This window comes from Curcuma longa, chromosome 9, assembly GCF_044706935.1.
Source record: "Curcuma longa cultivar G26 ecotype Majalengka, Jawa Barat chromosome 9, ITB_CL_G26_1.1, whole genome shotgun sequence".
In the NCBI taxonomy this organism is placed as follows: Eukaryota; Viridiplantae; Streptophyta; class Magnoliopsida; order Zingiberales; family Zingiberaceae; genus Curcuma; species Curcuma longa.
This window is the reverse complement of record NC_133869.1, coordinates 7,259,591-7,283,509: the sequence shown is the minus strand read 5'-3', so window position 1 is coordinate 7,283,509 and position 23,919 is coordinate 7,259,591. Positions and strand designations below refer to the sequence as shown.

At 39.2% G+C, this 23,919-nt stretch overlaps 4 protein-coding genes across 4 annotated transcripts; 2 read left to right on the top strand and 2 right to left on the bottom strand.

Moving 5' to 3' along the window:
* Nucleotides 1-25: 25 nt before the first annotated feature.
* On the bottom strand, nucleotides 26-5,299 carry LOC141834831 (RGG repeats nuclear RNA binding protein A-like). Its single transcript, XM_074722203.1, has 6 exons — nucleotides 4,882-5,299; nucleotides 4,244-4,649; nucleotides 4,004-4,139; nucleotides 641-799; nucleotides 469-531; nucleotides 26-391 (listed from the first exon to the last, which is right to left on the bottom strand). Exons 1-6 carry the CDS (start codon nucleotides 5,051-5,053, stop codon nucleotides 197-199), a joined length of 1,131 nt encoding a protein of 376 aa, XP_074578304.1. The 5' UTR covers nucleotides 5,054-5,299; the 3' UTR covers nucleotides 26-196.
* A 6,771-nt stretch (nucleotides 5,300-12,070) lies between these two features.
* On the top strand, nucleotides 12,071-13,498 carry LOC141834319 (GDSL esterase/lipase At5g45910-like). Its single transcript, XM_074721693.1, has 5 exons — nucleotides 12,071-12,317; nucleotides 12,389-12,601; nucleotides 12,685-12,836; nucleotides 12,910-13,186; nucleotides 13,269-13,498. The coding sequence occupies exons 1-5, from the start codon at nucleotides 12,071-12,073 to the stop codon at nucleotides 13,496-13,498; spliced, it is 1,119 nt and encodes a 372-aa protein (XP_074577794.1).
* A 4,218-nt stretch (nucleotides 13,499-17,716) lies between these two features.
* On the top strand, nucleotides 17,717-19,280 carry LOC141835442 (GDSL esterase/lipase At5g45910-like). The gene is made up of 5 exons (XM_074722895.1): nucleotides 17,717-17,972; nucleotides 18,047-18,259; nucleotides 18,343-18,494; nucleotides 18,554-18,830; nucleotides 18,917-19,280. Exons 1-5 carry the CDS (start codon nucleotides 17,717-17,719, stop codon nucleotides 19,144-19,146), a joined length of 1,128 nt encoding a protein of 375 aa, XP_074578996.1. The 3' UTR covers nucleotides 19,147-19,280.
* Nucleotides 19,281-20,758: 1,478 nt separating this feature from the next.
* LOC141834747 (GDSL esterase/lipase At5g45910-like) lies at nucleotides 20,759-23,396 on the bottom strand. The gene is made up of 6 exons (XM_074722093.1): nucleotides 23,265-23,396; nucleotides 22,845-23,145; nucleotides 22,559-22,774; nucleotides 22,318-22,466; nucleotides 21,947-22,223; nucleotides 20,759-21,090 (listed from the first exon to the last, which is right to left on the bottom strand). The coding sequence occupies exons 2-6, from the start codon at nucleotides 23,056-23,058 to the stop codon at nucleotides 20,858-20,860; spliced, it is 1,089 nt and encodes a 362-aa protein (XP_074578194.1). The 5' UTR covers nucleotides 23,059-23,145; nucleotides 23,265-23,396; the 3' UTR covers nucleotides 20,759-20,857.
* Nucleotides 23,397-23,919: the final 523 nt, after the last annotated feature.

Below are 23,919 nucleotides of genomic sequence, written 5' to 3'. Positions count from 1 at the left end.
AGTCAAGTTTGAAGATTATAAACAGATGAAAGTAGCAAGCATACCAAGGAACGCAGTTCACGAGAGTTCCATTATACATAGTTGAAAAGTGAAATGAACAACTCGACCCAAAGTAATTTCTCAGAAAGCAATCCAAGTCTTAACATTATGAGCTAAAAATCGCAGATTGGCATTGCCACTGTTTTAAAATTTTGCCCTACTTGGCACTGAGCATGGGAAACTGGCTGGGATCTTCAATAGATGGAGCCGTAGCTACGAGGCTTGAACCTCGGCCGCCAAAACCACCTCTGAATGGTGCACGGTCACCTCTTCCTCGGCCACGTCCACGGCTAGCAGGGCTGTAGTATTGCTTACCTTCGCCAGTCATGAAGAACTCGTTGATGTTCAGGGGCTAACAATGAAGAAGCTTCAATAATTCATGGGGGAAAAAATTTAAAGCAGTAATATCTTATGAAAGAGTGTTCATACTTTTTTGCTCCGTTCATCACCATCAACATTTTCTTTCCTTTTCCCTGCATCTTTGTCAAAACCCTGAAAGATAAAACACATCAGATGCGTAGAGAGCACAAAGAGATGAACAACAGTAATGATTTGAAGAGGGAAAAAATTACTAGACAACAGGAATTTGCAGCAGGAGTACCAATTTAACAAAAACAGGGTCCATTTCTTTCTTTGTTGTTAGTAGCTGCATAGACTGCAACTCCTTGTCGATTTCAACCTTCCTCTCCTCAGCTTTCAATGCAAGTAAGGCTTTTCTTTTCTCCTCCTTTATTTTCTCATATTCTTCCAAAGTCATCTCCTATACAATTCAACAAGTGTAATGATTTAACAGCTAATTAGAATTGTGGAAACCTTAATACAAAATATAATATCACTAAGTACAGGACCTATTGAAAAAGTCGAAAATGGCACCAAAATGTAAAACAGAAAGAAGAAAATGGCACCAAGATGTAACACAGAAAGAAGAAAAGGGCAAAAATATATAACACATCTTTCAGTTATTTGTATCAGCATATCATGTAGAAAACATTAAGAATATCTTAATGATAGAGAAACTATTATATATGAAGAGATAGACATTTAACAATTATAAATGCCTATAAAATTTTATAAATGTCAACCATAAGCAAATTCTTGCTTGTAAATCTTAGTTATAAATATATAGCATAAGGGTCACCCTCACAAATAATCCTCATGCCACCATAAAAAATCTATCAAAGGCTTTTGCCAATTAAAAAACAATCTTAGTTAACATTAGACTACAATGCGTACAGGATAATGGTTACCTCCACAAATTTAGAAGCCAAAACCCTATAACCTTCATGTCACGATCTTGAATCTTATGGCAAAAGGAATGTATAAAAGTTTTTTTTACCGATTAAGAAATAATCTTAGTAAACTATACTATGACAATTACAAAATAATTGTAATCGACATGAAGTTCAAAAAAACAATCAAACACTAGACTATTAAATTCAACCAATATAGAACAAAAAATAACTTGTGGCAATGCAGGAGGCATAATGCAGCACAATCATTTGATTTACTTGGTCCTCATGTATGGCAGCTTCCTGAATTGAAGTATGAAGGAAGACAGACACCAATCCCTTTATGCTGCCATATACAAATTGCTCTAGGCTGGGTGAAATAGAGTACTTGCATACACAATGGTTTGACTTACTCAACATCATGCAAGACCTTTGGATCAGCCTTATATATGAAAACCAGCTAAACAATTAATTGAAATAATATAGCATACTTTGTACGGCAGGTTTCTGAATTAGGCATGACAAAGAAGCATACCAATACTTTATTCTGCCACAAAAAATAAGAATAGGCAGGGTGGAATGAAGTATTTGCATATGTATTGGTTTCGAGTTACCATACAAGACTCTTTGGATCAGTCTAACATATGCCATTTAGAGTAAACTACATGTCATTTATATATACAGGAAGTGCTAGTCCCAATCCACCAATCTGAATGGTTAATAAGCTGGGAAGTGTCTCTACAAGTCTATAACAGCTTCATACAACTCATAAAAAGGCTGAAAATTACTCGCTTGAGGTAGGAATCCATCTCTATTAAAACCAGCAACAATGTAACAGAGGACAGCTCAAATCTATGCGACAGAAAAAAAAACAATTCACGTATAACGAGCAGGACAACTAAATGCAGGAGACTAATATGAAAAGTACTGCTAGGTTAATTATTGCCAAAACCATATAAATTTGCAAGCACGAGCAGGGGAAGGAGGAGCATGCCTAAGCTAGTAAAGTTTCAACTGTGGAATCATATCACAAACTCTTTGCTTGCCTCAAAAAATGGAAGATCAAGCAACAAAAAGAGAGAACGACAGAAAAAAGCTAACAAACATATTGACACACCATATAAACTAGATTAGTTTCCATGTTGGTGCTTGTTTATGATAAGAAATAGTGGGCAAAAGAACGAGATTTTTTAAAGTTGTCCTTGCTTGAAACATGCAGAAGCCGTGATGCAGTTAGTTTACCTCTTTTGGATGTATTATGGGCATATAAAAAATATAAATAAATAAATTTTGACAAAGAAACATCAATGAAAGTGCATGCACAAACCATCAATGAGTACCTAGAGAAAAAAGGCCCAAAATCAATTAAACAAAAATGTTATACAACTGATAGCACAAGCTTTACTGTCAAATGTAGTGAAGAAAATTATCATGTGCAGAAAAGGCCTGTATTTTTCAAGATCTTTTAGCCTAGCTAGTTATACACTCTTACAATAAGAACAATTAAGTTGTCAATGATAGGTATAAAAACACTTAATGTTCAAAAGCACTAGCTTGCTAGGGGCAATATGTACAATAAACCACATTAATATTGGTATGCAAAAACACCTTTCAAGATCTTTTCCTAACACAAAATTCTGATGACGTTCTTGAAGACTTTCACCAGTAAAAACCACATTATAACCTGGAACATGTACAATAACTTGACTAGCTTTCAAAGAGAAATAGCAGGTCACACATACAATGACATGTTTGAGAAAACAAAAAATAGGGCTCTCGTAAGTGAACTACTCACACCTAGATATCAAATATTAAAGCAGGGACTAATCCAGTATTATTTGCAATGTGCTAGAAGGGTTAAAATAAAACTAACTCAACAGTAGATCACCAAAAACACAAGGAAGCAGATTTCAATAAACAAACTTGATGTTTGCTGGAGTATTGACATATATAATTTTTATGTCAGTCAGGAATATATACATAAGGTGGTGTAGCAGAGTCAAGAATTCTAAAAAGAATGTATTTGAGTTCCTTTTTCAAAATTCCTGATGTGACACTAGTCGATGAAAGACTTTTGACGGTACTCATACTAGATGAGATATTAAAATGCTATAGTTTAGATAGTATGAGTTATCTAGAAAATAAGAAAAGATAATAGAGAGCAGTAAAAGATGCTTGAATTGGACCAACAATGTTGAAGTTAATATAAGTGTCATTCAAGAGATCTACAGTAAGTAAAACGTTGAAATCATGATTGTTTCAATCAAAAATAATGGTTGTTTCAGTCAAAAATAATGGTCTCACTATCAACTATCAAGGTATACACAATTAGATTAGTAATTAATAAAGGACAAGAAAAATAGTTTTTTTCAGCATGCACATGCACAATGCATCCAATTGATAGAAGCATCCTAAAGATGACAATATAAGTAGAAAACGAAGTAGATTCAGAATCTTTTCACCGAGTTACTTAATATTGAAGTGGAACATGAGATATTTTCACAGATGCCTACGGAAACCTGTCTTTGGCATTTGATAATCAGCCAAAACTACATAAAACGTTTACAAAGAAAGAATTACCAAAAATCACACACTATAAAAGAAAACCATTCGATGCCGTTTTTGTTGGTTAATAAAAATATATTACAACATATAGCTGTAGCCAGTCCTAAGGTGATTTCTTTTTAGCTGCCATCCAAAAGAATCAAGATTCAAGGGCATAAAGAGAAGCTTACCTTGTCCTCTTCCTTTTCTTCAGTCTCATTAATTGCATCCTCCTTATCCTTGCTCTCCTCTGTTAATGGTGCATTTTCCCGTTCTTGATGCCCATCAGTTGGCTTCTCATCGGACTTGAGGGCATCCTCCTTTTCCCTGTTCAGTAAAAAATTTCACAAATAAAAGGAAGTTCAGTAATACAGCTGCCAAAAAGTTTCAGCACCCAACAGAACTAGTGCAAAAAAGACCAATATCGTAACTGTGAAAGTGGCTCATCAGCTACAGTTCCCCAGTTACCACGACCTGCACCTTGACGCTTCACCTCATAACTCCGACCAGTACCACTGCGACGCTCGTACAATCTGCGAGGAGGCCGTTCAGCATCACCTCCAGAGTCGTCATTACCATAGCCACCGCGACCACCGTATCCACCACGACGGCCACCGCCAAAGGGAAGACGTCCAGGGCGTGCCTTTTCAGGCTTGTCAGCATCACCCTCTTCACCTCCACCTCCAACGATACCGTAGCTCCTAGAAAACCCATTCACGTTCTCATTCTCAAAATCACGACTTGGGCCTCGTCCACCTCTTCCACGTCCAAGTCCAGCACGGCCAGCACCACCACGTGGAAGCGCATCATTGCTCCTGCCTTCCCTCGACTCCCTCACTGTGTCGCAAACATTCTCAATCAAAAAGTGATCTTTCAGAAAAATGAAAAAAAAAATGCCATCAACCCAAGCACAGATTAAAAGGGGGGAAAAGGATGGAAGGTTCCATCGAAAATCGGTTATAATTCCAACATTATAGGATGCCATCGACATACAACCACAACCCAGGATCCAAACGAGGATATCCAAAAAAGAAATCTTTTTCAAGACTAATAAACGATACAAACTAACCGGCCTGTGCAGGGGGGACCGGTTTCGTGGGAAGCTTCGCCACTGTCGGAGCAGTGGTAGCTGGCGCGGCGGGTTTTTTAACCGCCACCTTCTGCTGAGGGGCGACGACGAACTGCGACGGATCATCGTTTTCGTTGTCTCCCAGTAGATCGAAGGGGTTGACGGTCGCCATCTCGGCAGGATCCCGATCAGATCGCTGGCCTCAGAACAGCACCAGGTTAATCCTCGACACTAGCACGGCCGTCGCCGCGATACGATCTCCATCAAAAACAATAGAAGGACGCTTCAAGATGAGGAGAAAAGATAGGCTTCGGGGACCGATGATCGAAAAGATAAGCGAGCAACAACCCTAGCCGATCTCTTCCTCCAACAACGGGGACGGGCATTCACTCCACTGGAAAAGAAAACCTAATCCCTTGAGCCGCCTCCCTCATCGCTAAATAGATCAGAAGTAATCGTGGATTTTGTGGCAATCTCAAGGATAGTGTGATAGTGGCATCGTACGGCTCAGATCCGCCAGTGTTTGCTTGCTCGGTTAGATTCATACAAGCGCATCTATTGATCGTATCACTGATCAAATGAAGGTGGGCTAATAATGGGCTGTCGAGCAGGCCCACTGCATAGAGCCTAGGTCCATCGTTAATGAATAAAAAGTGAAAAAAAAATCCTAAATTTTATTTTCAATTAACTTTTTTACCCAACTAGTTTAATAGTGTTATAGCAGGCAAGAGTCGAATCTCGATGAAACCGAAGCAATGTCATCTCCTGTAGTAGCCAACGATCGATGTAATTTTGAAAAAAAAAACTATAATAATATTATAAAAGTTTTAATTAAATTATAATAATTTCTATAAATATTAAAATATTTTTGATTAATATTGAAATAATTGTTATTAATGTTAAAATAGTTTTAGCTGAAATTATTGGACTAATTTAATTAAAAAATTATATTTTAAATGAAAAAGGAAATAGAATGCTATTTTTAGTATTTTAGAGTACACCATCCTTTTAATATTTCTGATATAGAACGCTATTTTGAAAAGAAAAAAAAAATGTTATTTAAATAAATTCCTGTTAAAAATATATAAATATAATACTTCATTGAAAATGTGATTGATTATTTACAAAATTATAAAATATGGATTTTTTCTGGGAAGCCATTCACATTCAAAGTATAAACAGAAATACTCTTTGTCTGATCACACCTATTCTAGTTCGATTCACAGAATTCTTGGACATCCACTCGGTGTATATTTTTTTTGTAATGATGTTTCAGAACTCAGATATTAGATAGCACTCACCATTATTTGCCACAAGGAACTCTACTAGAACATTTTATACTATCATCTTTACATCGAAACATGTTCAGTGCTCCTTCAAAAGCTGATGAACAGGTTCATATAAAATTATGCAGGCAGTACAGCCAGGACAAGAACTTTAAGATTGCACTTGAAGCTGCACAAGGTTTTCTATTCTCTAATTTTCATTCTCGTCGTTTCCCCAATTCATCTGAACTTATATATTTCATCGAGACGCAGGGCTGGAGTACTTGCACAAGGGATGCAAGCCGCCACTGATTCACAGGGATGTTAAGACGGCAAATATCCTCTTGAGCAAGAATCTGGAGGCCAAAATAGCTGATTTTGGGGTGTCAAAAGCTTTCCAAAGTGAGACAAACAGCCATATATCCAGGATACCTTAGCTTGATCCCGAGTATTGGGAAATTAAATGTTGTGAAATTGTTCCATGACTTGTGCAGGTATTATATCATCCCTTCAAGCTCAGCGAAAAAAGCGATGTGTACAGCTTCGGGGTAGTTCTGGGAGCTGATCACAGGGCAACCTCCTGTTTTGCGAAGTGCAGAGAATGCACATATAGCTCAAATGGTGCGCCAGAAACTTGCCAGAGGAGACATCGAAGGCATCGTCGATGCCAGGCTGCGAGGGAAGGGAACTGTGACATAAACTCGGTCTGGAAGTGCTCTGATGTCGCACCGAGTTGCACCTTGCAGTCGTACGTCCCACCAGAGGCCAAGCATGGCCGACGTCGTGAAGCAGCTACAGGAGAGCAATTGGAACTGGAGGCCTTTCATGGTGGGACTGGGAACCCAGTCACTTGCAGTGAGAACTTGTACTCAGAAGCCAGCTATGTGAGCCAGAACAGCAATGGCGTCGTTGGAATAGAAAATATTGCAGGAAGTGGACTGTTCCAGATGGCCTTTCGTGTCACCAACCAGGGGCGAAGCCAGGATTCTTCCGAAGGGTGGGCCAAATTTTTTTAACAAATTGTTAAAAAATAAGTTGAAGTCTTGAAATATTTAAGAAGTAAACAATTATTTAAGAAATGCTTAAAGATCAGCTCTTCGTATCTTCAAATTCTTGAAGTCTTGAATTATATCGACCAAATCTAAAATAGGGCAAACCTATCTCGATAGATCAAACCAATAAATGGTAACATTAATACCGAATCAAGCTTTTAACACCAACCCTTAAACTAACCAATTCAACATCAACCAACCAATCCAACAAAACTAAAAATTCCAACATCAACAAATCAATTCCACAACCAAATTCAATCCATCAACATATCCCAACAGCCATGAACTAATCCCAACCAAATAAGAATTTAATAGAGCATCAACCCTAAACCGAATCAAACACCCACGATCAGATCACCATCCAATAGATCAATCCAAGAAACTAATAAATCAGCAACCTAATAAAATAGTAATTCTAAGCAAACAGACTCAATTAACCATAATAAAGCTTACCTTAGTTTGAACTCTAATACAACTCAGATTCCAGTTTCGTTTCCTCCTCCCTGCCGATCCAAAGAAAATTTATGATCCGTGCCCTAGCACTTAGCCTGATGAATTGGGATTTTATTAATTTTAAATCGATTTATTCTTGGGCTTTTACATGAAAATGATCATTTATTGAATCGATTTGACCATATTTGTCCCATATTGCATAATTTGAGGTTTGATATAATTTTTGTGATTTAATGGTGATTTTTTGGCATTAAATGGATTTTTATTGATTTTAGGGCTAAATCGGATCCGACTCGAGCTCAACCGTGGTCAAATCAAGTCAAATGTGTCAAATTGATCAAGCCAACATGAAGGACATGACTCGGATCGAGCCCGATCAAAATTTCGCAATTTTTTGGAAGCCCTAAGAAGCCCTAGAGCCTCAGATCAATTCTGTCCGTTGGATTCAAAGTGGACGGCCCAGATTTTGCAATTAATCAGAGTATAAAAGGCGAAAACATTAATCGATGAACAGTGGCTGCGCCACCACTGTTCATCGTCGTCCCGCGACGCCGACCCCTGCTCACCGACGTACCAAACGGCGCAGCCCCGTCCACCCAAACCTTTTCCATTGCGTTCCTTGATCCTACGAAGAGTCCAAGCCGGTTGATTGGGTATATTCCGGCAGCTGGACGAGGCGCGACGGAGAGGGTTTCTCCGGCGGCATTCCAACCCTGTTTCTTCGTTTCCGGCCAACCTGCAGCATAATCCGGTTCCGCGATCCTCCGAGGGGTTCTCCTAGGAGCGTGGAGCTTTCCTAAATATCATCAGAACACGATCGGAGCAAGTTGAAGCACGGAATCCAGTTTTTGCAGCTTCAAACCGCTGTGCCGAGCTCTGTTTCACGGCCGGAGAGGGTTTCTTCGGTTTTTCCGGGTTCGAGCAGCGAGCAAACACCTCAGAAACCAGATTCAAGCTCCAAGGGATTATCGGAGCCAGCATTGGTTAGCTGGATTGACGACCAGCTGAGGAAAATCGAACGAGAAGAGAAGGATTGGATGCTTATTTTACTGTTTTTTGATATTTCTGATTTCATTTTTCAGTTTCATTTCTGATTTCTGAACTTTTTTGCAAATTCTGCAATTTTCGGTTAATTGCTTAGCTTCTTAAGTTCAACCTTGTCAATTGGTTGATTATTGGTTATGGTTAGTGTTTGGTTTTGCCTTGTTTTAGATGCTTCGGTGTATTGTCTGACCCAGTTTCTGATGCCGAGTTGCTTGCTGCTGTTCCGTGCCAAGTGAAACTGTTTGTGCCAAATTCCTAGCTGTGCCAACCTTTGTTCTTGTTCTAGCATCTTGGACATTGGTTGTGCTTCATAAGTTAAGATAGGTTAGTTTAAATGGTTCCATTGCATTTAGGATTTAGATTTGGTTTCAATAACTTGGAATTGTTTTGTTGCATTGTTTTGCATTATCCAATTTAATTTGAATTATTCACTCTTGTTTAATCAGTTAGTTGAGTTCACTTAGTTTGCGCTTTTAGTTTGTTTGCATTTCGATTAGGAGGTAATTAGATTAAATTGCATTTTTCATTTATTTGCTGCATTTTCGTTTACATTTCATTTAAAAACCTCAAAACCCCCATTTTTATTGTGAAAACCCAAAAACACGACACACCCAAGCTCAACTTAAGCGATTTTCTACTAGTCCTTGGAAAAATACGACTCGAGGCCCCTATACTTCATTTATTTGAATTCATCGTGGGTTTTCGATAAAATCTATAAATTCTAATTTGAAGCCCTATCGTGACACCTAGTTTAGGGCTTTTCAAATTTTGGCGCCGTTGCCGGGGAATAACTAGTAGAAATTGTTTGTTTTGAGCTTATGAATAATCTGTTTTATTGTTACTTGGATAATTGTTGGTTTCTAAAATGTATGGAAATTCTTTTTATCAACAACCATTTTATCAACAATCTGAACAGCAAAATTTTTATTTGCAGGGCCAATATCAAGGTTTTCAGGAACAATTTCAAGGTGGACAACCTCAAAATCAAATCCAACAGCCTTATCATGGTTTTCAACAAGTTGATCCACAATTTCAGCCCCAATTTCAGAATTTTCAGCAACAATAACAATTTTCAGCCTCAGAACAATCAATTTCAAAATTTTCAGCATCAGAACAATCAATTTCAGCAAACAGTTTCAACCTTCAAACCAAGATTTTTCACAGCCCTATGGTGGTTTCCAACAGCCCCTAAATCAAGGTTTTCAAGGCACAAATTTTCAGCAACATTCATGGAATTGTCAAGGGAATTTTCAGCATCAAAATCCTTCATTTCAAGCCCAAAATCAATGTCAATCGTCATTTTCTCAAAGTGGACAGATTTCAAACAATTTTCAGCAGCCAACCTATTTTCAAGATCAACAAAACTCATACCCAATCCAAGAAGACTATGAAAATTCTATTGAGTTTGTTCAACAACAACAAAGGCTTGAGGAGATGATACAACAAATGGCGATACAACAACAAAATCTTGAGAGGCAATTTGGACAGCTTGTAAATAGCATGAACCAAATACAAGCTCAAAGATCAAGCACTCAAGAATCAGAATTTCATGAAGAAATTTCAGCAACTCCTTCTCCCACACAAATCAGCCCCGAAATGGATTTTACAGTGTCACGGGTTGAGTTTGATTTGGAGGATGCATTGGTTACTGAGGAAGATGACATAGAGCTTATTTCTGATGCAATTGCAGTGGAAGATGTTCAAATGGGTGTAGGGGATTGCACTGAGCCCCAGGGACCACCATTAGTGATTGAGGTATCAGAGGACTTAGAGGATGGATGTATAAGTGTAGGGGATTGCATGGAGGCAATACCCCAAGAATCACTTGTAGTTAGGATACATTCAATTGAGTCAGAGCAGGAATCCTCATCTGAGGAGGATGAAGTTGTGGAGCCACATAATCAGGAATTAGGGCTTATTTGTGATCACTCCAGGAGTTTAATCGTTAGTGCAAACTGCACCAACAAGTCTGACGTGTAATGTTCCCACACTAGGAACGCGCCCTTATCCACTCTATTCAGAAGACTTTTCCGGACTTGTTGGATTTCCCGCTTAGTCATGATCTTTGACCCTCAGGATTTGCTGTTAGGCTATCGGTTTACCTGATTGCTTAGACTTGCACCAAGCCTTGGTCCTCCAGACCTACTTTGATTTTTACCATGCTTCTCAATCCTCCTCACACTGCCTGGACTTGCACTTGGTGCACTTGACCTTGCTAAGATCCTCCAAATTAGGACTTGCCTTTGCATAACCTACAACTAAGATTTTCCCTGCCTAGCTTAACTCACCAGGACTTCCTTGCCCAATCTTTTAAATCAGGACTTCCACTGTCTAGTTTAACTAACAAGGAATTCTCGCTAGTCATCTTGTCAAACTGACCTGACTAGACTTCACTCACATCCAAACATCAGATCTTGTTTGGATCAACCCTTGATCAAACTAACTAGACCTAGGTGTATTGTCAAACATCGAAACTCTAGGGTCAGATCTAGTGCACCTTGCACCAACACTATTAAGGAGGGGATCCCATGATCCTTTATTTGAGAGATTATTTGGATATAATCAAAGTCTTATATTGTAAATATATGAGAAAGATCATGAGATTATAAGATAGAGATATCTGTATTGGTACGAGACCTTTTAGATATAGTCCAAAAATAAAACTATGAGGGCGTGGGTTCAAAATAGATAATATCATACTGTTTTGGAGATATATGTAGAATCTATTGAATCTAACATGAAATTTACTGATGGAACTAAATTATTTAAATTTTTATGAATTTGTAACTATGTGAAAAAGTAGAGTTTAGAAAAAATAGATTTGATGTGAAATCAAAATAGATAGATTTGATGTGAAATTTTAATTGTAATTAAATTTAAAAAAATATATATTTGAGTGGTATAAATCGATAATTGAAAGAAAGAGAAGAGATTTCCTTTAACCGAGTAAAGAGAAAGGAAGATAAAAAAGATATTGAGGTTGTATTCATCGGTCAAAATTATTTTAAAATTTAAATATTTAAAATATGATTTGAATGTATTAGAAATTTAATATGTGAAAAATTATTGTTGACGGAGGAATAGAACGAACGGGATCGTCCAAATCAATTATTCTTAATCATTCTTAAAACACGATGCTGGTTTGAGATTTTTTTTAATTTGAATGCGCTGAGCCCAGAGTCAACTGAGAACCATGATCTTTCCTCGCAGCATCAGCCTGATGATTTTCTCACCATTTGACATCACATACATCACATTCAACCCAAAATCTTGAAAAAAGTCAACGGATCCAACACGCAATCGTTATTATATTCACAATTTAGAGTACAAGTAATGTTAATCCTTCAGTAAACAAATTGAATTTCTTTAGTCACCATGAATCCTTCCGCCTGCATCTCCTTCCTCTTCCTCTTCCTCTTCTCCTGTTTCGATCTCTCCTACTGTAAACACAACGGTTTCGATGCCATATTCCAATTCGGTGACTCCCTCTCCGACACCGGCAACTTCCTCATCGCCAACGCCGATTCTTCCCCAAACATGGGCCATCCTCCCTACGGCATCACCTTCTTCGGCCACCCCACCGGCCGCCTCTCCGACGGCCGCATCATCGTCGACTTCATCGGTAATTAATCCCAGCACGATCTCTTCCCTTGAATCAACGTACGTAATTAAACAAAAAAGGCAATGATGCAGCTGAGGCATTCGGACTTCCTCTGCTTCCGCCATTTCTGTCGCGCGACGACCAGAGCTTTGCGAAGGGCGCAAGCTTCGCCGTCGCCAGCGCCACCGCTCTCGACGTGTCCTTCTTCCGGGAGAGAGGCGTCGAAGTCGGGACTAACTTGTCGCTGAGCGTCCAGCTCGAGTGGTTCGAACGGCTCATTCCTTCACTCTGCAACACCACTGAAGGTCATCATCGACCAATTGCAGCGAACTAATTCACTGACCATGAAACCAGATCTTGATTGATTAAAGAGTTTATCCAATCGCAGGGTGCAAGAAGTACTTGAGCAAATCTCTGTTCATGGTCGGAGAGATCGGCGGAAACGACTACCTGACCCCGTGGGCGTTCAACCAGCTGACCCAGCAGCAGGTGACGGCCTACGTCCCCACCGTCGTCGAGGCCATTAAGAACGCCACGGAGGTGATGATCATCCATAAGTACGTACGTAAGCAACGGAACACCACGGAAGGCGCTAACTTTTTAATCCTCGCAGAAATTGATCGACCTCGGGGCTGTGAATCTGGTGGTGCCGGGGAACCCGCCGTCCGGTTGCTTCGCCAGCATCCTCACCCTGCTGAACGGCACCAGGGCGGAAGAGTTGGAGCCCGGCACGGGATGCTTGAGGAGGGCCAACGACTTGATCAGGTATCACAACCGACTGCTCCGGCGCGCGGTGGCGGAGCTGAGGAAGGAGCACCCCCACGCGAGGATTGGTTACGCGGACTTCTACACGCCCATCATCAAATTCGCCAAGGACCCAGAAGCTTTCGGTGAGCATGGATCCGTTCTTGCTTTCTTCTTCTACACGCACCAACGTAATTACGTAAGCATGACTCGATCTGGCTCGAATAGGATTTACCTACCGGCCAAAGCTGAACGCTTGCTGCGGCGGAGACGGGCCTTACCACTTCGACGTGCGTGCCCTGTGCGGCCAGCCCGGATCGAGCGCCTGTCCCGAGCCCTCCGCCGCCATCGATTGGGATGGCTGGCACGCTACGGAGGCGACCGACCACCGGATCGCTGATTCTTGGTTGCACGGGCCCTTCGCTGACCCTCCCATTCTGAGTTTGAGGAAGCATTAGCTACCCATTAATGGCGTCGGAGATGGATCCGGCCATCCTTGCTTGTGTGGATTAATAATTGCCCAGGATTTTCGATGTTATGAAGTTTCTTCGTTTGTGTTTGAAAAGACGTAGAATTGAGAGTTTAGAGAAAAAAATTTATTCTTTTCGCATCTTAAATGAATTTAAAATTCTGAATAATATGAAACTTAAAAAACATATTGAAAGGAGTAAAAGTGTGATAAATAGGGGTTTAAACTAGAAGCTGAACTAAATTTGAGGTTGTTCAAACTTTTATTTTTATTTTATTTTTATAAAAATAATCGAATTAAATTAAGTTGAGTTTAAAATAAATTAAATATTTGAAATGATGGTTAAGTTTATCTTGATTTTTTCTAAGAGGTTGAATTAATTAGTTTAGATTTGTCATGCGCTTAGTTTGTTTAGTATTTGATTGTTTAAAATGTTTATATTTTTAAATTTATTTGATTAATTAATAAGTATAATATTATAAATTTATTTAGGATTTTTTATTTGTTCATACATATTATTGATGAATAATTTATAATTTTTATTCATAAATATTAATAAATTAAAAATATATATATTTAAATTTATTTATTTAATATAATAAATTATTAAACATTATTTATGATAATTCAAAAGTCAAATTGAGTTGGAAGTTAAAATTACTATAAACTCGGATTAAGTAATACTGAGTTGAGTTCAATCAAGATGACAAGTTCGGATTCAATCAAATTTTTTTTATTTTACTGAAGTTTTTTTTCTCTTTTGACACTACTAGGGTATGCAATCGAAGCTCTTGAGGTCGATCAGCAAATTTTAATTGAAATATTAGAATACAATTAAAGTTTCACGTTAAAAATATATAGAAATATTATAAAATGAAGATATCTGTATTGGTTATGAGATCTTTTAGGTAAAATTCAAAAATAAAACCATAAGGGCATGAACTTAAAGTGGACAATATCATACCGTTTTGGAGATATATATGAGGATTTCATCAGATCAAACAGTGGTATCAGAGCATGTCTATGTATGCCATGTGGGGACTCTCACAAAGAAATGATTGGGGCTCCTAGTAACAGGTCCGTTGGGACCATTTGTAGGATCGTGGATGCGCGTTAGAGGGGGTGAATAGCACGATCGTCGTTCGTTCGCTCATTCTATGAAAAATATTAAGCAGCGAAAATTAGATCACAAGCACATGTACTCACGAATTTTTTACTTGGTTCTTAACCCCAGGGTTAGTACCTCCAAGGTCTATGTACGGGAGGCGCCCGTCCACTAGTGGCATCCTTTCTGAACGTTCGTTCGGAGGCGAAGAAACCCGTCTTACAGTCCAAATAATAATAATAATAATTTGAAACAATAAGACTTAAAGAAAGTAACTAAACAATTGAAGCCGATCTGGAAGTCCTGAGCGCTGCGCACTCCCCCTGGATCTTCCCCGGTTGTAAGAGTCTGGCCCCGTTCGTGTTCAATAGCCCCACTAGTTGAAGAGGATGGCTTGTAGAAGTTGTAATCTGGTTGTGCACGTTCTTCCTCCTTATATTGCCTCTTTCAGGTGATTGGAAACCTTATCCAGACAACTGGATAAGATCTGATTAAATCCGATCTTCTCGATCTTATCCGAGCTGAGTCTTCCAGATCAAGTCACCTGGATCCACTTTCGAGTCGCCTGGACCGTCCGATCAACTGGATCCGATAGAGTCGCCTGGATCTATTTGACTCAAGTTTGACCTGAGTTGACCTTAGACTTGGTTCGATTGCCTCTGTTTGCTTCACTTATGCGTTCTCCATCTTACTTCCAGCTCCTGATTCCTGCAAGACAAGCATACAAACATACAAGCAACCTAAGCCTTACCATGTGGGTCTAACTTCGGATTTCTATCGAAATCTTGAGTTAGTCTGATGTCTACTGTTCCCACACTAGGAATGCACCCTTATCCACTCCATTCAGGAGACTTTGCCAATAAGTCCTCCAGACTTATTGGACTTCTCGCTTAGCCAGGATTTTTGGCCCCCAGGATTTGCTGCTAGGCTACCGGTCTACCTGATCGCTTAGACTTACACCAAGCCTTGGTCCTCCAAACCTGCTTTGATTTTTACCATGCTTCCTGGTCCTCCTGACACTGCTTGGACTTGCACTTGATGCACTTGACCTTGCTAAGATTTCTGTCTGATCCTCCAAATCAGGACTTGCCTTTGCATAACCTATAACTAAGACTTTTCCTGCCTAGCTTAACTCACCAAGACTTCCTTGCCCAATCTTCTAGATAAGGATTTCCACTATCTAGTTTAACCGACTAGGACTTCTCGCTAGTCATCTGGTCAAATTGACTAGACTTCACTCACATCCAAATATCAGGTCATGTTTGGATCAACTCTTGGTCAAACTGATCAGACCTAGGTGTATTGTCAAACATCGAAACTCTATGGTCAGACCTGGTGCACCTTGCACTAACACCACTAAGGAGGGGATCACATGGTTCTTTGTTTGAGGGATTATTGGGATATAATCAAACTCTCATATTAAAAATATATGGAAAAGATCATGAGATTATAAGATAGAGATATTTGGATTGGTATAAGACCTTTTGGATATAGTCCAAAAATAAAATTACGAGGGCGTGAGTCCAAAGTGAACAATATCATATATACCATTTTGGAGATATATATGAATTCTATTGAATCTAACAAGCAATTCACTGATGGAACTAAATTATTTAAATTTTTATGAATTTATAACTACATGAAAAAAAGTAGAGTTTAGAAAAGATAGATTTGATATGAAATTTTGATTGTAATTAAATTTAAAAATGTATATATATATTTGAGTTGTATAAATGGACAAATGAAAGAAAGCTAAGAGATTTCCTTTAAGCAAATTGCTTTTCCCACCTCTTGACACCGCACCCCCTCTCCCCTCCTCTCTCTCTCTCTCCCATTCAATGACATTTTTACCCTTTTTTTTCTTTATTTTTTATTTTATTTTACTTATATATATATTTTTAATTTTAATTAATTTTTATTTAGTTTTATTTTTTAAATTAATTATATATATATTATTTTATTATTTTATATAATTTTTAACATAGTTTTATTTCTTTTATTTTTTTTATTTTATATAATTTTTATTTTGATCTATATTTTTATACTTTTTTAAATTTTTTATAAATAATAACTCCTAAAATTTACAACTAAAAATAAACAAAAGATTATAAACATATAAAAAAATTATTCAAAAAAATAAAACTGATAAATTTTTTTTTAAAAAAACTGATTAACAAAAAAATAAAATCAATAAAAAAACAAAAATTTAAAAATAATAAATTGAAAAAAAATACAAGTATTATGAAAAAAATAATAAATAAAATTAATTAAAAATAAAATTTATATAAAATTGAAAAAATATATAATAAAATTAAAAATAAAATTTATATAAAATTCTAAAAATAAAGTATTGATAAAAATAATAAATAAAATTGATTGAAAAATAAAACTAAATAAAAATTAAATAAAATTAAAAAAAATATCATATTGATGAAAAAAATAATAAATTAATTTAATTTAAAAATAAAAACTAAATAAAATTAAAAATATATGAGAGCTATTTTTAAATAAAATTAATTAAAAAATAAAACTAAATAAAAATTTAAAAAATAAATAAATAAATAAATAAATAAAAAGAAAAGGATAGAAATGTAATTATAATGGGAGAGAGAAGAAGTGGGAGGGGTTGCGGTGTCAGAGGGGTGGGAAAAGTAGTTCTCTTCCTTTAACCAAGTAAAGAGAAAGGAAGATAAAAAAGATATTGAGGCTGTATTCATCGGTCAAAATTATTTTAAAATTTAAATATTTAAAATATGATTTGAATGTATTAGAAATTTAATATGTGAAAAATTATGGTTGACGGAGGAATAGAACGAACGGGATCGTCCAAATCAATTATTCTTAATCATTCTTAAAACACGATGCTGGTTTGAGAATTTTTTTAATTTGAATGCGCTGAGCCCAGAGTCTACTGAGAACCGTGATCTTTCCTCGCAGCATCAGCCTGATGATTTTCTCACGATTTGACATCACATACATCACATTCAACCCAAAATCTTGAAAAAAGTCAACGGATCCAACACGCAATCGTTATTATATTCACAATTTAGAGTACAAGTAATGTTAGTCCTTCAGTAAACAAATTGAATTTCTTTAGTCGCCATGAATCCTTCCGTCTGCATCTCTTTCCTCTTCCTCTTCCTCATCCTCTTCTCCTGTTTCGATCTCTCCTACTGTAAACACAACAATACTTTCGATGCCATATTCCAATTCGGTGACTCCATCTCCGACACCGGCAACTTCCTCATCGCCAACGCCGATTCTTCCCCAAACATGGGCCATCCTCCCTACGGCATCACCTTCTTCGGCCACCCCACCGGCCGCCTCTCCGACGGCCGCATCATCGTCGACTTCATCGGTAATTAATCCCAGCACGATCTCTAATTCCCTTGAATCAACGTACGTAATTAAACAAAAAAGGCAATAATGCAGCTGAGGCATTCGGACTTCCTCTGCTTCCGCCATTTCTGTCGCGCGACGACCAGAGCTTTGCGAAGGGCGCAAGCTTCGCCGTCGCCAGCGCCACCGCTCTCGACGTATCCTTCTTCCGGGAGAGAGGCGTCGAAGTCGGGACTAACTTGTCGCTGAGCGTCCAGCTCGAGTGGTTCGAACGGCTCATTCCTTCACTCTGCAACACTACTGAAGGTCATCATCGACCAATTGCAGCGAACTAATTCACCGACCATGAAACCAGATCTTGATTGATTAAAGTGTTTATCCAATCGCAGGGTGCAAGAAGTACTTGAGCAAATCCCTGTTCATGGTCGGAGAGATCGGCGGAAACGACTACCTGGGCCCGTGGGCGTTCAACCAGCTGACCCAGCAGCAGGTGACGGCCTACGTCCCCGCCGTCGTCGAGGCCATTAAGAACGCCACGGAGGTGATGATCATCCATAAGCACATACGTACGCGAAGGCACTAACTTTTTAATCCGCGCAGAAATTGATCGAGCTCGGGGCTGTGAATCTGGTGGTGCCAGGGAACCCGCCGTCCGGTTGCTTCGCCGGCATCCTCACCCTGCTGAACGGCACCAGGGAGGAAGAGTTGGAGCCCGGCACGGGATGCTTGAGGAGGGTCAACGACTTGGTCAGGTATCACAACAGACTGCTCCAGCGCGCAGTGGCGGAGCTGAGGAAGGAGCACCCCCACGCGAGGATTGGATACGCGGACTTTTACACGCCCATCATCAAATTCGCCAAGGACCCAGACACTTTCGGTGAGCATGGATCCGTTCTTGCTTTCTTCTTCTACACGCACCAACGCAATTACGTACGTAAGCATGACTCGATCTGGCTCGAATAGGATTTACCTACCGGCCAAAGCTGAACGCTTGCTGCGGCGGAGACGGGCCTTACCACTTCGACGTGCGTGCCCTGTGCGGCCAGCCCGGATCGAGCGCCTGTCCCGAGCCCTCCGCCGCCATCGATTGGGATGGCTGGCACGCTACGGAGGCGACCGACCACCGGATCGCTGATTCTTGGTTGCACGGGCCCTTCGCTGACCCTCCCATCCTGAGCTTGCGGAAGCATTAACTACCCATTAATGGCGTCGGAAATGGATCCGGCGATGCGTGACTTAATAATTGCCCAGGATTTTCGATGCCATGAATTTCTTCTCGCATCTTAAATGAATTTAAAATTATAAATAATATGAAGCTTAAAAAAAAAGCATAAAAAAAAAGCATATTGAAAGGAGTAAAAGTGTGATAAATAGGGCTGTAAACTTTTATTTTTATTTATTTTTATAAAATTAAGCTGAGTTTAAAATAAATTAAATAGTTGAAACGATGGTTAACTTTAACTTGATTTTTTTGCGAGGTCGAATTAATTAGTTTAAATCTGACATTAACTTATTTGTTTAATATTTGATTGTCTATAATTTTTCAATTTTTAAATTTATTTGATTAATTAATAAGTATGATATTATACATTTATTTAAGATTTTTATTTGTTGGACATTGTTCATCCGTATGAATAATAATTTGTAATCTTTATTCATAAATATTAATAAATTAAAAATATACATTTAAATTTATTTATTTAATATAATGAATTATTAAATATTTTTTATGATATAGGGATGACAGTCAAGATAAGCTCATATTAAGTAAAATTGATCTCGGATTCAATTAAGAGGACAAACTTAGATCCGATCAAACTGATTCAAGCCGAGTTTAGGTTCAATCAAACCGCCTTAAGATGAACTCAAGTCTGATCAAATTGAGTTCTGACTAACTCATCCTTGAAAGAAGACCTCAAGTCAATTTAGTTCGAGTCGCATTCGAATGTGGTTTGCTCAAATTGAGATTTAACTCAGTAGTTGATAAAGCACCGATCATCAAAGGATATGCCTATTAAGACACCGATCACTAAAATAGATATCTTTAGAAAAGAGTATGTCTTTTGAGAATTAGAGTCATCCTTTCACTTTTTATCTAAAAGTAACCAGTTACATCATCCAAACAAGCAATTTACTTTCTCCATTCGTCCTCTTCACCCTTTTTCCTAAAGTATGACTGAGCATTGGAGGGACTTTGTCAAGATTTGATTTGGTCTTCCTTCCTACTCTTTCTTAAAATTTTCATACTTTTGTTCAAAAAATCTTCTTACTATTTGGTATTTCCGACGTAAAAGAAGTTGATTTATTGAAAGCCAACTCGACTTGTATCCAACCGATTAAAATTACTCGACTTTGGTTACTTTATTGAGGCTCATCCCTTGATCTCGGACCAAATTAATTTTATATATGTTAAACAAATATAAATAATTTTTTATTAAATTAAATATCAAATTTATTCATAATATTTAATTCATTTACAATAGAAAAATATATCATTCTTTGAACTTCACATCTTAAAGAAAAAAAATTGAAGATGCTAAAACGTGCTTAGACATTAAAGAATTCACGTTTTGAAGTATTTGTTAAGTTTTAACATCGAGAACTTTGACTACATTTTTTTATTCTTAAAATTTGAAGATGCTATAAATTTAATATTTGATATATAAATCCATTTAAAAATTTATAATCCAATAAAACAGAGACTTTCAAATCCATTCCATTTGATAGGGTTGTTTAAGGAAGTGTTTCTTAGTAAAGAGAATATACTATTTAAGGGCATGCTTTAATAACCATTAAACAAAAACAAAAACAAAATCACTCGCATTAATTTATAATCATCAAGAACAATAATGATTAAGAATGGATAATTGGATCACTAACACCTCCTTAATTACAACGGATAAGCTAGCTCTTGGAGGAGGCGGTCAAAATGGGAGGGTTGACGTAGGGGCCGTAGAGCCATCCATTAGCGATCACACGGTGGGCAGCCTCCGTCATATGGATTCCATCCCAGTTGACATGCGTCGATATGTTCTCGCACACCGTGTACCCCTTGTCGTTGCACCGGCGACCTTGGTCGTAGTTGTAGAGCCCGCCGCCGTTCCCGCAGCAAGTTCTCAGCGCTCCTGCAGTAAACCCTGCCGGCCAGGTCGGAAAAAGGTACGGTGAGTCGACATTTCAGAAGGAAAAGCTGAAACGTAACTGCTCTGTTTCTCAGCTGTCTCTTCCAAATGGAGGAGGCCAAAGATGAGAGAATACATTGAACAAGTCCAGCCACCGGCGTGTGTCACCTCAAGTGCCATAATTCACACAGCCATCGGTCCCCCTCGTGTGCGTCACGTAGAACCTTGGCAGGACATGGCAGGGGAGATGCCTTCTCAAAAGGGTACCATAATTCCTCAGCTTTATTCGACTTAAATAATGCCCCAGTAACACGAGAATGCGACCATCCAACAAACTCCTAGCTCTATCGTGGTGGGTTAATCACGAGCTCTGTCAAATATTTTTCATTTTGGCACCAGAAATGGATTCTGAACTCAATTATTGCATGCCCAGCTAGTTATTTATTGTTCCTCATCTCCTAACCGTCCACCTCCGAATTCTTGTCTATATCTTCTTTAATTTTCTAATTTTTAATCACCCAACCACTACAGTACGTTGCAGAGAACGTGCGAAGAAACTATCAGAAAATTGAGTTGCATATGATCGTGATTGATTTGTGAATAGTAGCGAGCATTAAAGATTCAAACTCTCCTACGTAAGAGCCGTGCTCAGCTGATTAGTAACTTGTTCAATTCACGCAAGGTGGGTGGTTAATTCGTCGCTGACAGGGTCAGTTCAACCTAAAGCTAGCGATGGTGGAGATCAATGGCGATTGCCAGGTGTGGCCGATGATATCAGCTTGTGACAATTAAACTATGACTTTTCTTCAGATGCAGAATGCACAATGATCGATGAAGAAAAAGAGAGCAGGCGGCAGATTGGAAGACTGACCGTATTTGAGCGGGTTGATGGCGAAATCGAAGATTTGGGAGTAGAAGTCGGCGTATCGGATGGATATTGCAGGATGCTTTTGTCGGAGATCGTCGAGGGCTCGCCGGAGCTGTACGTTGTGCAGCCAGGAGAGGGCGTTGTATCTGCGGGAGCAGCCAGTCTTGGGGCCGTAGTCTTGCGGGTCGGCCGTGTGGTAGTTGGACAGGTACAAGGGGAAGCACCCCACTGGCAGCAGCCCCGGCACGATGATGTCCGCCGCCCCGAGCCCGATCAACCTCTGCGACCACAGTTTTATCAGTTAATTCAATCCCTGCAGCTCGATCGATCGATCGAGCACTGAGCTTCTATGGTCTAGACGATTGATTAATTACCTCGACGCCGTCGGAAATGGCGTGGACGACGTGAGGCACGAAGGTGGTGACTTCGTCAACGGACCTCCCGAAGAAGAGAGCAGTGCTGTAGTCGTTTCCCCCGAACTCGCCCACGACGAACAGAGACTTGCCCAGGAAATCCCTGCAGTCTGCCGCCGTCGTCACGAACCATTAATTTCAGGGAGCTCAAATTAAACATATATCACGAATCTGATCGAAGTTAATCGATTCGGTGGCGCACCTTGTGTGGCGCCGCAGATGGAGGGCAGGAGCTTCTCGAAGCGGTCGACCTGGATGTAAATGGAGGCGTTGACCCACAGGCCCTTGCTCAGCCCTCGCTCGTTGAAGAAGTCGAAGCCAAGCGTGGTGGCCGCCACCCACGCGAAGTTCGCGCCCTTGCTGAAGTTCGACTCCCTCTCGTTCGACGGCGGCAGCAATGGAAATCCCAGGTCCTGAGCTGCAAAATTCCCACCACACATACTAATTAATCAATCAAGACTATCGACTTTAATTTTCGACGTGCGTACCGATGAAGTCGATGACCAAGCGTCCGTCGGAGCATCGTCCGGTGGCGCGGCCGAAGAAGGTCATTCCGTAGGGGAGGCGGCCGATGCGGACGTTGCCGGTGTCGGACATCGAGTCTCCGAAGTTGAACAAGGCGTTGTAGTGATGAGACGAGGAAGGAAGGAGGAAGGTGGAGAGGAGGAGGAGGAGGAGGAAGAAGAGAGCGAGATTCTCCATTGTTGCAGAAGAGTCTTCCTCCTCGTCGTGGCACGGATATGCACTGTCTGTATAGTTTTAAAACCACAAGCAATGGCGCGATTGGACCTGGCAACGGCACATGGTGGTTTCTGGCGTCAACGACTGTTCGATCAATTTAAATATCCAAATTTTTAATCGATACGAAAGTACAAGTAATGAATGACAGGTAAAATATTCAATCTTACCTTGCCACAGTTGACTTCCATCTTTCTTAATGTTTCTTCCTATCTTGGTGGCCACTTTCTGCAAGTTGAAATTTCAGAGTCTGCCTTTCATTTTTCTCCTCCTCCAGCTCAAAATCTATGCAGTTTTGCATTACAAGTAATCACCAATTCTTCATAGTGCTACAAAAATAGAAGAACTCGAGACTGTCTTTGTAAACTTTGATATATATATAGACAGATTCACTAATTTAACAGCAAGTTGTTTCTTGCTTGTTGCATCTGGGATCGCTATAATGTTTTTAAAGGAAATCTGAGTCTGTTCAACTAACAAGCAACTCTCTCTCTACTGTTTTCTTTTCCATCAAGAAGGTTGTACTGATTAGGTGAGCTAGCAAAGTTGGCAGCACTTACTGCAGCATTTCCTTTTCTTCTGTTTGCTGCAGGTTGCATCGACAAAAAGGAATAGTTATGCTAGCGATTTGCCTTATCCAAACCATCACTGCAGTGCCAAGATATACAACTTTAATTTGTTTTCCCAATCTACACTAGATTTTAACATTCAAAAAAAAGTCGGCCAATGAAAATGATTTAACATTGGTAATGATCGTCTGTAAAATGTTTAACGCACCAACTACAGCAACTAAGACATATCACCAATTACTATTTCAAAAATCAA

Bases quoted from the DNA above. Each gene is read 5' to 3' on its own strand.
- LOC141834831 (XM_074722203.1), bottom strand. From the start codon at position 5,053: ATGGCGACCGTCAACCCCTTCGATCTACTGGGAGACAACGAAAACGAT. The intron at 4,650-4,881 runs GTTAGTTTGTAT...TTTGCGACACAG, and splicing joins GGTCCCCCCTGCACAGGCCG to TGAGGGAGTCGAGGGAAGGC. The intron at 392-468 runs GTATGAACACTC...CTTCATTGTTAG, and splicing joins GTGATGAACGGAGCAAAAAA to CCCCTGAACATCAACGAGTT.
- LOC141834319 (XM_074721693.1), top strand. From the start codon at position 12,071: ATGAATCCTTCCGCCTGCATCTCCTTCCTCTTCCTCTTCCTCTTCTCC. The intron at 12,602-12,684 runs GTCATCATCGAC...ATCCAATCGCAG, and splicing joins ACTCTGCAACACCACTGAAG to GGTGCAAGAAGTACTTGAGC. The intron at 13,187-13,268 runs GTGAGCATGGAT...TGGCTCGAATAG, and splicing joins CAAGGACCCAGAAGCTTTCG to GATTTACCTACCGGCCAAAG.
- LOC141835442 (XM_074722895.1), top strand. From the start codon at position 17,717: ATGAATCCTTCCGTCTGCATCTCTTTCCTCTTCCTCTTCCTCATCCTC. The intron at 18,260-18,342 runs GTCATCATCGAC...ATCCAATCGCAG, and splicing joins ACTCTGCAACACTACTGAAG to GGTGCAAGAAGTACTTGAGC. The intron at 18,831-18,916 runs GTGAGCATGGAT...TGGCTCGAATAG, and splicing joins CAAGGACCCAGACACTTTCG to GATTTACCTACCGGCCAAAG.
- LOC141834747 (XM_074722093.1), bottom strand. From the start codon at position 23,058: ATGGAGAATCTCGCTCTCTTCTTCCTCCTCCTCCTCCTCCTCTCCACC. The intron at 22,224-22,317 runs GTAATTAATCAA...CTGTGGTCGCAG, and splicing joins CCATTTCCGACGGCGTCGAG to AGGTTGATCGGGCTCGGGGC. The intron at 21,091-21,946 runs GTCAGTCTTCCA...CCTGGCCGGCAG, and splicing joins CATCAACCCGCTCAAATACG to GGTTTACTGCAGGAGCGCTG.